General features: G+C 53.2%; 1 protein-coding gene across 1 annotated transcript in view; it reads left to right on the top strand.

Annotated features, from left to right (window-relative positions):
• DENND2B (DENN domain containing 2B) overlaps positions 1-14,746 on the top strand; it is a 162,633-nt gene that overhangs the window by 139,858 nt on the left and 8,029 nt on the right. Inside the window, 8 exon segments of the mRNA XM_024118672.3 lie at positions 881-977; positions 1,599-1,643; positions 2,629-2,813; positions 3,903-4,012; positions 4,208-4,277; positions 7,709-7,786; positions 8,327-8,467; positions 12,208-12,356. Coding sequence (XP_023974440.1) covers positions 881-977; positions 1,599-1,643; positions 2,629-2,813; positions 3,903-4,012; positions 4,208-4,277; positions 7,709-7,786; positions 8,327-8,467; positions 12,208-12,356 — 875 coding nt within the window.

The following is a 14,746-nucleotide window of genomic DNA, read 5'->3' as shown; positions in this document are numbered from 1 at the left end:
TCCCTCCCTCCCTCCCTCCCTCCCTCCCTCCCTCCCTAATCTGGGCCTGCTTCCTCAATTCTCCTGAAATCAATTTCAGGTCCAGGCACTGGCCTTTCTTTTTCATCTGGCTAATTTCCTTTTCTTATCAATAAAGATGCACTAAGTGATTAATGCTGTGCAGATGTTAGGGGAAAACAGGCTAGCCTGGCCCCCAGGGAGTGCTCCACACCACTGGGTGGATGGAAACAGTCCTTAAGAAGCTCCCCATTAGTGAGTGTGGGGTGCGCGAAGTCTCTGTGTACGCAGAAACATCTCCAGGCTTTGAAGGACCTAGGACTCAAACATGGGTCTTCCTTTCTATAACTCTCAGAATTGAGAGTTTTCAGCAATGATTTGCACACATAGGCAGCCAGGCCCAAATCCCCAGCCCAAAGCAGCAGGATTTAGCCAAGTGGTATTTTTAGCCTGCAAACAATGCTTGGGTATATTGGGAATTTTGCTCCTTCCTGCCAGGGCCCCAGGTTGTAGCCCAGAGGGGAAAGGCTCAATCCTTGTTCCTGTTATTGCCTCTGAACAGCTCTTTGTCTCACTTGGTTCAGGGACTCTTGAGACCCAGGAGCTCCCATCCTGTCTAGTTTGATCACAGTTCCTTCCTCTGGGGAGCTAAGTGTAAAGTCCTTGTCTTGGGGGCAGGAGACCACTAAGGGGACAAGTAGACGGGGAGCCACCAGTCTGCCCTTGGGGCCAGTGCAGCAGGGAGACCAGTACTGGGCCCATTTTGGGGAGGGCAGAAGGCTTGTGCCACTAATGGAACGGACGGCCTCTGTAAATCAGCCTTCTGAGGAGCAGGGGCAGTTGGTGTTAGGGTTGCCTCACCTTCCCTGCTTTTCTCACCCAGCTTGTCCAAAGAATTAACTCCATCTACAATGCCAAGCGGGGAAAGAAGAGGTTAAAAAAGCTGTCCATGTCCAGCATTGAGACATCATCACTGAGAGGTAGGCCTGGATGCCTGAGCTGGCTCAGGTTTCTGGGGCCCTTGGGCGTTAGAAGTGGGGAGAGGCATGGACTAGCCTCAGTTTACCCTTCCATGGGGCAATCGTGGGATCCTCCTGTCTTCTAGGAGGGTAGAGCCCTGCGAAAAAGTGGCCACATAGGAGGGGAGGGCCAAAGAGGGAAGGGAGCCTTGGGAAGGGTTAGTGCAGACTTTGGGCTGTGAGGCCCTGAATAGGAAAGTGGGTGTGGGAATCTGCATCTGGCAAAAGGAAAGGCCAGACTTACTGAGCACTGTGGTCTGTTTCCCATTTCAAATCTTGGCCTCCAGGAGGCAAGACCCTTGTGTTCCAGGCTGATAGGCCTCTCTGCTGGCTCAGCCTCCAACTTCGGCCCTCAGCTTGCCCCAGATCAGGACTGGATGGATAGGGGTTTGTGTATAGATTAGCACCTGCAGTTTGAGCTCTGAGGGACCCTGGCCCCGGGCCACGCAGCACCTGGCCAGGGGCCCACTGGGGCCCAGACGAGGTATATCCCTCATGAGAAGAGTTGGGTGGGGGGCACAGAAAACATTTGCTGTGGGGCAATGGCTCAGCAAGCATGCACTCTGCTCTTCACTTTTCCAGATGAGAATAGTGAGAGCGAGAGCGACTCCGACGACAGGTTCAAAGGTGAGGCACGGCTCCCCAAGAGCATGGAACCCTTTCCTGCCCTGGCTGTGGGGAATCAGCCTTCCCTTCTCTGCACATACAGTTCCAGTGTCCCAGAGTGGCCCCGTTTGGAGAGGCGATGGCAGGCAGGATACGAGGCCAACAGAGCAAGGAGCTCTAGGGGAGTCCATTCCTACAGTCATGGAGCTCAGCCCTGAGAGCTTAAATGCAACCATCTCCCTTTTCCCAAATTTAAGGCCGGTGACCCTGCCTTACTTTCCCAAGCCGTTGTCCATGAAAATTGGGTGCTAGGTTTGCCTGGTAAGTGTTGTGAATCTGGAGGGTCAGAGATGGGTTCAGTAGGTTACAAGTACCTCTTCTGGTTGTAAGAAGTGTGCCAAAGTCTGAGGAAACTGGTACTCTGGAGGCCCTGAGGCCACTCATCTTCCCTCTCCCTGGAGAGGAGAACTGCCACCTCCTTGGAAAGGTTCTGGGACCTTCATGTTCCAGGGGGCCTTGGGCAAAGCTCTGTTCTTTCTCTACTGGGAAGCCCTGCCTAGACCTTCCTGGATGATTAAAGTATGTGGGAACTATAGCTCCCTCCTTCCCTCCTCTGCTGGTCCGCCAGGCAAGTGGGCAAGTGGACTTTGGGCCTGGCGACAGGGAAAAAGGGTCCAAGTCCAAGGACTGATAGGGGCCCTAGGATGAAGGCTTCGTGGATGTCCATATCTTCTAGTCGTGTTGGCACAGGGGCAGGGGTGGCTGGGTGCCCTTGATGCATCCCTGGCTCAGGCAGTCTGTTGGCCCCAGCTCAGCCTCCAGAGGCTCCCGGAGGCCCTGACTGTGTCAGGCAGACAGGCTACCTTGCTCTCCCCCAGACCTCGTTAGCTCAGGCCACCAGACTAGGCTCCTGCACTTAGAGGTGGCCCATGGGGAAGGCGCCCAGAGCGTGGGGTGGAGGGGGCTCACGTGGTGGTCTTGTCCCTGATGTGCGACCTGCCCCCAGCCCACACGCAGCGCCTGGTCCACATCCAGTCCATGCTGAAGCGCGCACCCAGCTACCGGACCCTGGAGCTGGAGCTGCTCCAGTGGCAGGAGCGGGAGCTGTTTGAGTACTTCGTGGTGGTGTCCCTCAAGAGGAAGCCATCCCGGAACACTTACCTCCCTGAGGTCTCCTACCAGTTTCCCAAGGTGAGGCCACCTCCCTCCTTCCCTGCCCCCTCCTCTGCCTCCTCCTTTCTGCCTGGCCCATCTGGGGAAGAAGAGAGATCCTGTTCCTGCCTTAGCAACTCACCTCACTGCACTAGCCCTGAGCGTGGCTGCCTGTAGCCAGGAGGAAGGAGAGGGGGTGGGTTTGGGCCAGTGAGTATTAGGAGGATGAGGGCAGAGAGCGCACCCCCCAGCGTGCCTAGAATGAGATCCACGTTGTTTACAGGACTTCAAGGGTCCTGAGGAAAGGCCCCCAGCTACTTCTCCTACCTTATTACTTTTCTTTTCTCTTTTTTCACAACTTTATTGAGATACAATTCACATACTATATAATTCACCTGTTTAAAGCGTACGATTCAATAACTTTTAGTGTAGTCACAGTTATGTGATCAATTTTAGAACATTTTCATCACCCCCAAAAGAAACCCTGTACCCATTAGCACTCACTCCCCATTTCCCCCACGTACCTGAGCTGCTACCACTCCTTCCCTGCCCGCCCCCAGCCAGCCCGCCTGGCCTCCTTTCTCTTCCTGTAACACTCGGGCCCTTTCTCTCTGCCATTTCCTCTGCCGGGAATCTTCTTTCCCCAGCTCTTCACTTGGCTGCTGGCTCTTTCTCATTCTTCATTCTCCTATCAAATAGGAGATCTTTCTGGATACTCTAAAGTAGCCCCACCCACCCACTTATCTCTGTCATATAGCCCTGTTTATTTCCTTTGTGGCACCCTCTGAAATTTTGTTGTTGATTATCTCACTCTGCTGACCAGAATGCACACACAGGGACAGGGACCTTGTCCACTTGGTTTTCTGTTGGTAGCCCAGCAACATGTCAGGTGCCACATAGAAAGTGCTAATCTGGCATATATTGAATGAATAAATGATGACTCAGCCCATATCCGGACCTCTGTGAGAAATGGGAGTGGGGTCAGGGTAGGGTTGCTGAGAAGCATGCCAGTTGGGCAAACGCCACCTAGGACTCTCGGGGGAGGAGATATTTGTCAGCTACCCCCCACCATCCCCAAGTTCCACATCTTCTCTTATCTCTCTCTCCCCATATTCCTCTTCCTTGCAGCTGGACCGACCCACCAAGCAGATGCGGGAGGCAGAGGAGAGGCTCAAGGCCATTCCCCAGTTTTGCTTCCCTGATGCCAAGGACTGGCTTCCTGTGTCAGAGTACAGCAGGTGAGGCCCGGTCTGGCATAGCCTCCTTTACCCCCATAACAGTGGGCAGCTGACTCTGGCCCACCCTAGTCCCAGCCTCCTCTCCTACTGCATGCAGCCTGGTCCTTCACCCCCTCCCTGGGCGGTCCCTCTTCTTGGGGGCTGTTTCCTGGGTCCTCTGATATTTCCCTGATGCCAGACTTCTCCCTGTTCCAGTGAGACGTTCTCTTTCATGCTGACTGGGGAAGATGGCAGCAGACGCTTTGGCTACTGCAGGCGCTTACTAGTAAGTAGGGCCATTCGGTCCTCAGGGACTGGGCCACAGTGTTTGTATGTGTGTGTGTATGCTCTTCTTTAACTTGAGCTGGTAGAAACTCAAGTTGTTCTATGTTCTGCTTCCTTGTATGCTGCCTGAGGCCGCCACCACACACACACACACACACACACACACACACACACACAACTCAAGTTGTTCTATGTTCTGCTTCCTTGTATGCTGCCTGAGGCTGCCACCACACACACACACACACACACACACACACACACACACAACTCAAGTTGTTCTATGTTCTGCTTCCTTGTATGCTGCCTGAGGCCGCCACCACACACACACACACACACACACACACACACACACACAACTCAAGTTGTTCTATGTTCTGCTTCCTTGTATGCTGCCTGAGGCCGCCACCACACACACACACACACACACACACACACACACACACAACTCAAGTTGTTCTATGTTCTGCTTCCTTGTATGCTGCCTGAGGCTGCCACCACACACACACACACACACACACACACACACACACACACACACACACACACACACACACACACACACACCATGAAGCAGTCCCTGGGGTGGCAGGACTTAAAGTGGCCCCTCTGATTGGGCCCCAGGATCTAAGATAATCTACAATAAGGGAAGAGAATGGATCACTTTCTACTGGGCTGCCATACGTTTTTAGCTCTTCTTTACTTTTTCCTTTTGTTCATTTACTTTGGGCTTACAGGCTTAGATTGCTGATTCTGATTGCAGGATCACATCAACCCAGCAGTATGTGTGTGTGTGCATCAGATTGGGGTGGAGGACAACCTTCCTCACCCCCATACCTGGCCAACCTGATGTGCATCCTGTCCATGGTCTGGTAGGGCTGGAGGCTGAGCAGGGACAGAGCAGTACCTTCTATGGGATTCTGGGAGAGATGCCTTGAACTCAAGGGAAAGGGAGGGTTTTGAAAATATAAGCCATGTTGTAGAGAGAGAAGCACTACACCATCCCTCTTCTCATTAGTCCTGGGAAATAGATTGAGGTAAAGGTAAAGAGAGTCCTGTCACACACTCCCCTGGGGCTCACCAGGGGTATTGTTGGCTTGGGTTGTTTACAGAGTTTCAGGGCTCTCAGGCCTTAGTGGGAGAAGGGGCAGATGAGGGGGATCTTCGGCAAAGGTGATGTATAGCAGGGACTCCAGGTGAAGGATTCTGGGCTGTTCATTCATTCATTCAGAAACATGTAGCATACACCTGCTGAGGGTTAGGCAGCATATGCTAAAGGCACATAAAGATGAGTTAAACATGGCACCTATCTTCAAGGAACTTTAGATAGTCCAGTAGAGGAGGTAGGACTTTCAATGTAGAAGGCAGGGCAAAGGGAATGAACCGTGATTTGGGATCTGTTTATGTTCCAGGCTAGATGTAAGTATGTCATTTTCTTTATTACTCATAATAGCCCATGAGGTATTGGGTTGGCCAAAAAGTTGGTTCGGGTTTTTCCATAGCATCGTATGGAAAAACCAGAACCAACTTTTTGGCCAACCCAGTATTATTATATACGTCCTTTAGATTAAGAAACCGAGACTCAGAGGTAGAATGACTTGCCCAGGGTCATACAGCCAATCAGGGCCAGAGCCAGGTTGACTCCAAGTCCTTTAACACCAAGTCTGGTAGTCCTGGATCACCCCAAAGGGTAGTCTGGGGAGAAGGAGTACTTGGAGATAGAATGCCTGGTGAGTGGGGCTAAGGGAAGGTAGAGCAGTACAGATGCCAGGTGGGGAGCCAGGCAGGTTCACCTGGGCCTGGGGGCGGGTAGCGTTCCAAAGGCTGCCTTTGCAGGAGCAGAGATGGAGCAGAGCTGCTCCTTTGCAGCGGGCCTGCTGCCCCCAGGGAAGAGCATGTTTGTCCTGGCGTGCTCAGAGAGGGCCTGGGCTGGGTCCCTGCCAAGGGGGCTGGCACTAGCTCGGCATTCCTGCAGATTGGACACAATGATTCTAACCCAAATCCCACATACTTGTTTTAATCACTTGGGGCTTTAGGGGAGGCGGGGGAGAGGGAAGAAGAGAGGAGTGAGTTTCAGGCCTAATATGGACAAAAACAGATTCTGCCTTCTCTTTAGATCTGTGACGTGTGGCCAGCAGGTTTGGAGACTGAAATAGCCCATCTGCATTTGCTTAGCAGCCTGCATGAGGGGCCAGCACCTGCTGCTCTGCTGCCTCCCCGCTTGGCCTTGCTGGGCACTCCAGGCCTCTGAGCCAGAGGCAGCCACAGAGCCCTGCCAGCCCCTGGCTGGAGAAGTCAACTCCTGTGGACTCACTCCAGCCTGCATTTGGGGGCTCCAGGCCTGGGGAGCTCTCAGTGCACATCTCCTTCAGCTGCCTACCTTTCAAATCCCCCTTTTACTTTGTTCTCCTCTACTCTATACATGCCTCTGCCCAGTCTCTCTGTGTTTCTTTCCCTTCCTTTCTGTCAGAAGGCAGCATACTTTGGAGGTAATACAGCAAATCAGAGGCAGAAACAGACCCCTGGTTCCATGACTTGTCAATACATGACCTTGGACAATGGCTTAATAATTTTGAACTCAGTTTCCTCATCAATAAAAGGGGGATAATAATGCCTATCTAACAAGTTTTTGGAAAGTTCCAAGCCCAGGACTCAGATATGGTAAATATTCAATAAATAGTAGTTTGCTTCTCTTCTCTGGTGTCAGTTTGCTTTCCTAGAATGGGGATGGATCAAGGAAGGGAGAAAAGAGCAACTGAGAAAAGGGATGTTTTGCAGAATGTCCCCTCTGGGAGGCAGAAGACTGCCTGGCTTTCTCCTAAGGATGTACACAAGTCCCTCCCTTACCATTGGGGGCCTGGGGATTTAGGGATATAAATCCACACATCACCCCATAGCCTCTGCCAAACCGCTTTGTCCTTTGCCAGCCCCCATCAGTGTCCTCGGGGGGGGGGGGGGATGGGCGGAGCCTGTGTAGAGCTTGGCAGGAGTCTGGCACCTTGGGCTGGAAGGCCCAGCAGAGGCTGAAGCCTGCCCCCAAAGAGTGGCAGCCCTTTCCTTGGGGGCCTGGTTGAGTAGAGGTTTAGAAGAGGCCTTCACTAGAAGACTGGTGCTTAGTCCTCAGTTCCTAAGGAAAAGGAGTCAGATATAGTAATCATGCATTTTCTGATCAGTGCCCTGGGGGGGGGGGGATGGGCGGAGCCTGTGTAGAGCTTGGCAGGAGTCTGGCACCTTGGGCTGGAAGGCCCAGCAGAGGCTGAAGCCTGCCCCCAAAGAGTGGCAGCCCTTTCCTTGGGGGCCTGGTTGAGTAGAGGTTTAGAAGAGGCCTTCACTAGAAGACTGGTGCTTAGTCCTCAGTTCCTAAGGAAAAGGAGTCAGATATAGTAATCATGCATTTTCTGTGTCTGTGTCTCTCTCCTCCTTGTCCTGGCCCAGCCAAGTGGGAAAGGGCCTCGGTTGCCAGAGGTATACTGTGTCATCAGCCGCCTTGGCTGCTTCGGCTTGTTTTCCAAGGTAAGAGGGCTCTGGCTTACTTCCCTCCCCCTTCCCCCAGCTGACAGCTCCCATAGGAGTATCTGCATGCGGCTTAGATGAGAAAACCACCTGTGTGTGTGTGAGAGGGTGAGAGAAGGCGAGAATGCAAGGGCAAGTGCAAGCGAGCTCTCTGACTCCCTCCCCATCTACCAGCTCCTGCACCAGCAGTGTCTGCTGATGTCACAGCTCACCCTGGGCCATGGGCGGAGCTGAGTCCTTGGGGACAGAGACCCTGCGGGAAGCCAAGTGCCCAGGAACCCGACCTGAAGTGGTATTTCCTTTGCCCAGCTACTCAGATCTTGGAGTCTGAGGCAAGGACTAGTTAGGGAGCAGAGCCGACACCGAGTGGCCAGGGAGACGGGAAGGGTAGGGTGTGAAGCTCCTGGCGAGATAGTCCTCCATCTCCCAGCTTTCGGCCCGGGCTGGTCAGATGCCAGGCTGCTCTCTTCTCTGCCCGGGAGGTAGGGGAGGGCGGCGCCCTGACACCCTTCCTCTTTGGGCTGCTGGCGGTGGGCACAGGTCCTAGATGAGGTGGAGCGCCGGCGTGGGATCTCCGCCGCTTTGGTCTATCCCTTCATGAGAAGTCTCATGGAATCACCCTTCCCTGCCCCAGGGAAGACCATCAAAGTGAAGACATTCCTGCCGGGGGCTGGCAATGAGGTAGGGATTTCTGCAGCCTCTTCTCTCAGACCACGGACCGGGGCTGGCGTGGGACCTGCTGAGCCAAGGCTCAGTCTCTGGGGGTGCCGAGCACGGCCCCTTCCTTGCTCAACACATTTGTACACCTCACCAGCAGGGACTAAAAAGAGTGAATGACAGAACTGTAATTGTTGCTCAACTCTCTGCAGCTTCTAGGGGCCCTCCCTGACCTGTTTGGACTAAACTGCAGGCCACCTCTTATTCATTCATCAAATATTGACAGAATATGTGCTCTCTCACAGTCAGGGTTCCTGCAGACCTTGAGGCAGAGTCATATAGTTAAAGAGGGGCACAGCTCGGTGTCTGTGGAGTTCATAGTCTAGTGGGAGAGACCGACATTAAATAAATACTTGTACATAGAAACAGATAACCCCTAAAAGTGTTAGGTGCCAAGTGAAAGCACAGAGTGAGAGTGTGTAACAGGGGCTGTGCTTTAGATGAGGGGCCAGGAAAGGCCTCCTCTGAGGAAGTGACATTTTACTGGGGACCCAAGGTGAGTAGAGTCAGTCCGATGAAGTGGGAGGAGGTACACTGAAAGAGAAGGGTATGGGCAGGAGAGGATTATTCCAGGTAGAGGGACAGCATGCAAAGGCAAAAGGTGGGAAAGTGTGGATGCTTGCCAAGGAATGGAAAAAAAGGCCAGGATGGTTGAAAAGGGGAGTGAGCAGGGTGGATAGACAGCAGGGCCAAATCACAACATACCTGTAGGCCAAGTTCAGGGTTTTGGAATGTCTCTAAAGCAGGGTTATAAGATCCGAGATATGATTTTAAAAGCTCACCCTGGCTGCTATGTAGAATTTGGGCTGGAGTGAAAACAGGGAGATCAGCTTGGATATGTTGCAGTAGTACAGGCAAGAGATGATCGGAGTTTGGATTAAGGTGTGGACGAAAAGATGAAGAGAATAGATGGATGTGAGATGTGCTTTAGAATGAGGGTCAATAGCACATTGTGTTTGATTGGAAATAGGGAATAGTGTTAGGGAGATTTGAAGGCGAATTCCCAGTGTTCTGGCTTGAGCAACAGGTCAGCAATGGAGCACCTGGAGGGAGGAGGAGGCTTGTGAAGGAGGAAGAGTTTGACTTTATGCACAGTACATTTACGATGCCTGTGAGACATCCCAGAGAAGATGTTTAGTAGCAAGCAGTGTAGACAGGGAAGAGAAGATAGTCCCGAGGGCCTCCAGCATTTAGAGGGCCTGCAGCAGAGGAGGAGCAGCCCTGAAAACTAAGACAGGAGGAGCGCCAGGAAGCCAAGGACGGGGGCCTCTCAGAAAGGAAGGAGTGCTCAGGCGAGGTCAGGATGAGGTGTGGCGGGGTGCCTTGAGTTTCAGAAACGTGGGGGGTCAGGGGGCTGAGAAGCTTGAGTAGAGAGAGTTGAGAAGTGAATGGGGTTGAGAAGGGGGAGTAGCCAGCCTGTAGAGACAGCTTTTAAGAGGCCTGGCTGTGGGGAGACATGGGGAAGGGGCAGTGGTTGAACGGTAATGTGGAGCCAGGGGAGAGTCTGTTGAAGGTGGTTGTCTGGGTGCTGGTGGGAGTGGCCCATCAGAGGAAGAGGTTAAAGCAGCAGCAGAGGGAGGGGACAGTCAGACTGTCAGTGAGAAGGCAGGGCTGTGGGATCCAGGGAGAGACTGGCTTTTTAGGAGAGAAGGGTACTTACTTGTGTAATGGCAAGGAAGGGCCATGGCTTGTAGATTCTGGATTCTCATCTGATGGCTTCAGTTTTCTCAAAATGGAAAAGAAGGTCATCCTCTGAGAGTGAGAGGTGGATGTTGGGTTTGAGGAGAGGGAAGAAATAACGTAGTTGCTGCAGGGAGTGGAGAGGGTCTGACTAAAGAAACACTGGGTTTGCTGGGAGTGGCGAATGCCATTTAAGGCCTTTCTTGTAGCCTCTTTTCCCCCACGCTCTTTTGGAGGGACTTTCTGCTTCATGCATGACCTGGGGGCAGGACCACCGACCCTACCCTGAGAGCCCAGTAGCATGCCTGGGAGTCAGTCCTTCAGGATGGGGCCCAGCCCGCTCACCAGCCTTGTCTCAACGCTCTGACTTGACTTGCTTACTGTCCCTGAACCCTGCTTCCTTTTGCCTGGTAGACACTACCCTTCTTCTCTCCTTGGACAACCAAGTTAAGCATCTTGTGCTCTGAGCTGCTGCCCTGACGTCTCAGCCCTCTCAGCGCCCTGTGCAGATGTTAATTACATCTTTCCCCGGTCCCGGCACCAAGCTGGTGGGCTGTGATTGTTTAGGCTCATTCAGCCTCACTGGACTATGATCTCCTTGAGGGCAGGTGAATGAAGAGAGGCCCAGGTCCTGTGAGCTTCCTGTGTGAACTCTCACTCCCTGGAGGAGCCCGGACCCTCGGGGTAGTAGGAGTGGGGCGCTGACTGCATGCAGGCTCTCAGGAGGGAGGCTTGGGGGAGCTTCACCGTGACTTCTTCCGGGTGGGGCAAGGGCAGGAGGGGTGCAGAGGCCTCTGGCGTGATTGTGGTAAGGGATCCCTTCAGCACACATTCACTGAGCACTTTGGGTGTACCCCACATCCTGCTAATCACTGGGCCTTCTGGGGCTTCACCATCTGGTGGGAGAGACAGAGTGTAAACAGAACCCTATAAAAGAGACACATCCTTAGGGCAACTTGTGCCCATGTTGCTGCTTCCCTTGGGCCCAGAGGGATGACTGCTGAGCTAGGAGTTAGAACTTCACTTGTTTAGACTCTGAGGAACAAATGAGATGAGGCAGGGTTAAGCCCCTTGAGGAGGGCTCTGACACCACAGGGCTAAAAGAGGGCGTTCGTTTTCTCTCCTGGTTCTCGGGAGACCTACACATCCGTGCTGCCCACACGCGCTGAGGAACCAAGGGGAAGACTAGGCAGGCCCGGGTGAGAGCTGCTTTGGCCTGGCCTGAGCGTCAGCGGTTCCTCCTGCTCTCATTGCTAGGGTCAGTTGCCACCCTCCACCCTCATGACTGCCCCCAGGGAAGTGGTCTCTGCGCCACAGCACCGACCTTAGGAGTGGCCTTGCAACCTCTCCGGAGGGAAGATTGCTAGGTCTGGCCCTGATAAAGAGAGGCCTGCTTCCTGGCAAGGTTGTGGAATAGCCAGCCGTTTCCCTGTGTTTCCTTTGTCCTTGGCACAGGGATTAGACAAGCCAGTAGAGATAGAGGCCAGGACAGAGCCTCTGGAAGGAAACTCTTCCTAGCAGGAAAGGGAGGGGGCATGGCAACAAGGACACTCGCACTGTCTGTCCAGAGATGGGTGAGCAGAGCCGCGCGGAGGGGCAGCGATCAGCTTTGGGGCTGGGCAGCGCGGAGCCAAGGCCTTTCCTTGGGGAGACGGGCAGGAGGGCAGGGAGGGCAGTGCAGGTGAAGCTGTGTGGCTGCCTCCCTCCCTCATCTGTAAGAGCAGCCAGCTCTCCTCCCCCCCTTTCCTGAGAGCCTGGCATATGGCTCCCCAGCTCCTTCCTTCTGGAGCCTCCCCCATGTTCAGTTAGCCCTGTTGCCCACAGGCTGGGCATCTGAGTACTGTGGGAGCAGAGCTGTGGTCTGAGTGGAGGAGGAGACTGGGTCTTACTACACAGTGGGGTGGGTTAGAGGCCTTGGGAAAGCAGGTGGGAAGGGGAGACAGCTTCCGGTCGCTTTGTGTAGGACCCAGGAGTGGCACCCACCTGATCTGCCTTGACCCACTTGGCCCACTGTTCTCCTGCAGGTGTTAGAGCTGCGGCGGCCCATGGATTCCCGGCTGGAGCATGTGGACTTCGAGTGCCTTTTTACCTGCCTCAGTGTGCGCCAGCTTATCCGAATCTTCGCCTCGCTGCTGCTGGAGCGCCGCGTCATTTTTGTAGCAGATAAGCTCAGGTAGGGCCCAGCAGGTGAGGTGAAGAAGGGCGGAAAGGCACATCCACTAATTGATCCAATGTGATTTACGAGCCCTAGTATATGCCAGCCACTGTCGTATTTGTGCATGGAGTGTGTGTGTATGTGTATGTGTGCGTCTGCGTGTGGTGAGAGAAAGATCAAATGGAGAGGAAAGGTTAGCAAACCCAGGCAGAGAGGATGACTGAGGGAGCAGGGCTTGCCAGCACACAGGATGGCAGGGTTGAGAACCCAATGGAGGGAAAAAGACAGACGCTGCTGCTTTTGCAACGGCCAAGATTGTAGAGGTACAAATCTATTTATATGGAGAAAGGTAAGAAAGTAAGATTTCTAGCTGATGGCCACATTTCCTCTGGAGGGGGAGGCAAGGCCACCTCTGTGGGATGCTGAATTTTAAGAGAGCGATGAACTTTAGGAAGAGCCACAGTGAGGAAGGGTCAAGGGCACTGACCTAGGGATAGTATGAGGAGTGCTGAGCCATCCAGTGAGGGGGCCAGTGAGGGTGTCACCTGGAGAAGGCAACTGAATGGAGTGACCCAGGGCCAGGCATGTGGGGATTTGCAGAGAAGGACCAGGTGAGGGTCTTGAGAGTGCTGGGGAGGAAAGTGGTTATAGGAAGGTTGGCCAAACTAGGAAAGGGAGAAAGAAGCCCAGGGACTGGAGATGTCATTGAGGCAGGGGAGCTGGATTAAGAAGAATAAGAAAAGAGCTGAATAGATCACAAGTCTTAGTCTGAAATGTTGGCATTTATGATTTTAGAGGCAGAGGAGTTCCAGGTGGTTGTGGCCATGGGAGGGGGTGGCAGAAATGTCACTGGACATGAGGTGTTCTGGAAGAGGCCAAGCTCTTCTAGGCACCCAAAGTTTAAGGTTTTTTTCCCTCTTTAAAAGAGCGTCTTAGTCCATTCAGGCTGCTATAACAAAATACCACAGACTGGGTAGCTTATAAACAACAGAAATTTATTTCTCACAGTTCTGGAGGCTGGAAGTCCAAGATCAGGGTGCCAGCATGGTCACGTTCTGGTCAGGGCCCTCTTCCTAGTTCATAGCTGTCGGCGACTCACTGTGTCCTCACATGGTGAAAGGGGGGTTCTTTTTTTATAAGAACACTGATCCCATTCATGAAGTCTCCACTCTCATGACCTAAGCACCTCCCAAAGGCCCTATGTCCTAATATCATCATATTTGGGGGGTTAGGATTTCAACAAAGAATTTGAGGGGACACAAACATTCAGACCATAGCAAAGAGTATTTGTAGGGGATGGGACAGGCAGGGAGAGGATGAAATCTCGGCAACACATTGTATAATTTTTCGTCAAAGAACCCATCACGGGGGGCAATAGTTTCTTTAGAGTGGTGGAATTAATTTAGTCATTTAGACGTTTATTAAGCTATCTGCTATGTGCCATAACATACGCTAGGCGCTGATAAGAGAGGCAGAAAAGAAGAATCCTCTTCCTGGTTTGTCCCTCAATAAGCCCAGGATCCCTGGGGTCTTTCTTTTGTGTGCATGAGAGGGTCATGAGGAAATGGACTCCCAAATGCCCTCACAGGGCATTGGCGCAGGAACTCAGGGCCACCCTCAGCCCAGGAGAAGTAAAGAGGAGGAAAACCCAGAGCTTCTGGCTTTTCCAGAGAGAGCCAGGTTTAGAAAAGAAGATTGCCCCCCGCTTCCCATCACAGCCTCAGTGTTTCTGTACACCACAGTTCTGTGTGTGTCATGGGCCCGTCAGGCCTTGTGAAGGGACCGAGCCGGCAACCGTAACTAGCCAGGTATGGCAGCTCTCTGGGGCCCCATCTGTGCCTTTCTGCCATCTGTGTTCACTGTCTGCCAGCAAAGCCCCTGCTACCCAGCTGTGAGGCTCTGGTCTGGTCAGACTTTGATGCCCCTAGCAGAGCCTGGACCCTGAGGTTTCTTTTCTTGAAGGTTCCACTCCCTTACCCAGGACAGAGCCTCCTCTTGGCCACCCCCGTGGCCCTCAGCCTGGCTCCAACAGGGCTGTGTGATTGTTTCCTGTGGCTTCAGCTGCCTCTGAACACACTCCTGGACCATTTGGGGAGGAAAATACCCCAGGGCCCTGATCTGGCCTGGCTCAGCATTCAAGTCCTGCAAATTTTAGGTCTTAGAAAAGATGTCTTCCCTGCTTGGGATCTGCCTCTGACTGAAGAGGGGCAGAATAGGCAGCCCAGTGAGGGCACACAGGCCTGGACTGGGGTCAAGGCTCAGTAAGTGCAGCCAGTAATCCTTGGTCCCTCTGGCCTAGTTCTGATGTCTGTGTAAGTGGGAGGGAGGGAGGGAGGGAGGGAGAGTGTGTGTGTGTGTGTGTGTGTGTGTGTGTGTGTGTGTGTGTGTGTGTGTGTGTGTGTGTGTGT

Source organism: Physeter macrocephalus, chromosome 16, assembly GCF_002837175.3.
Source record: "Physeter macrocephalus isolate SW-GA chromosome 16, ASM283717v5, whole genome shotgun sequence".
NCBI lineage: Eukaryota > Metazoa > Chordata > Mammalia > Artiodactyla > Physeteridae > Physeter > Physeter macrocephalus.
Note: the sequence above shows the minus strand (reverse complement) of the source record. Positions and strands in the feature narration are given on the sequence as shown.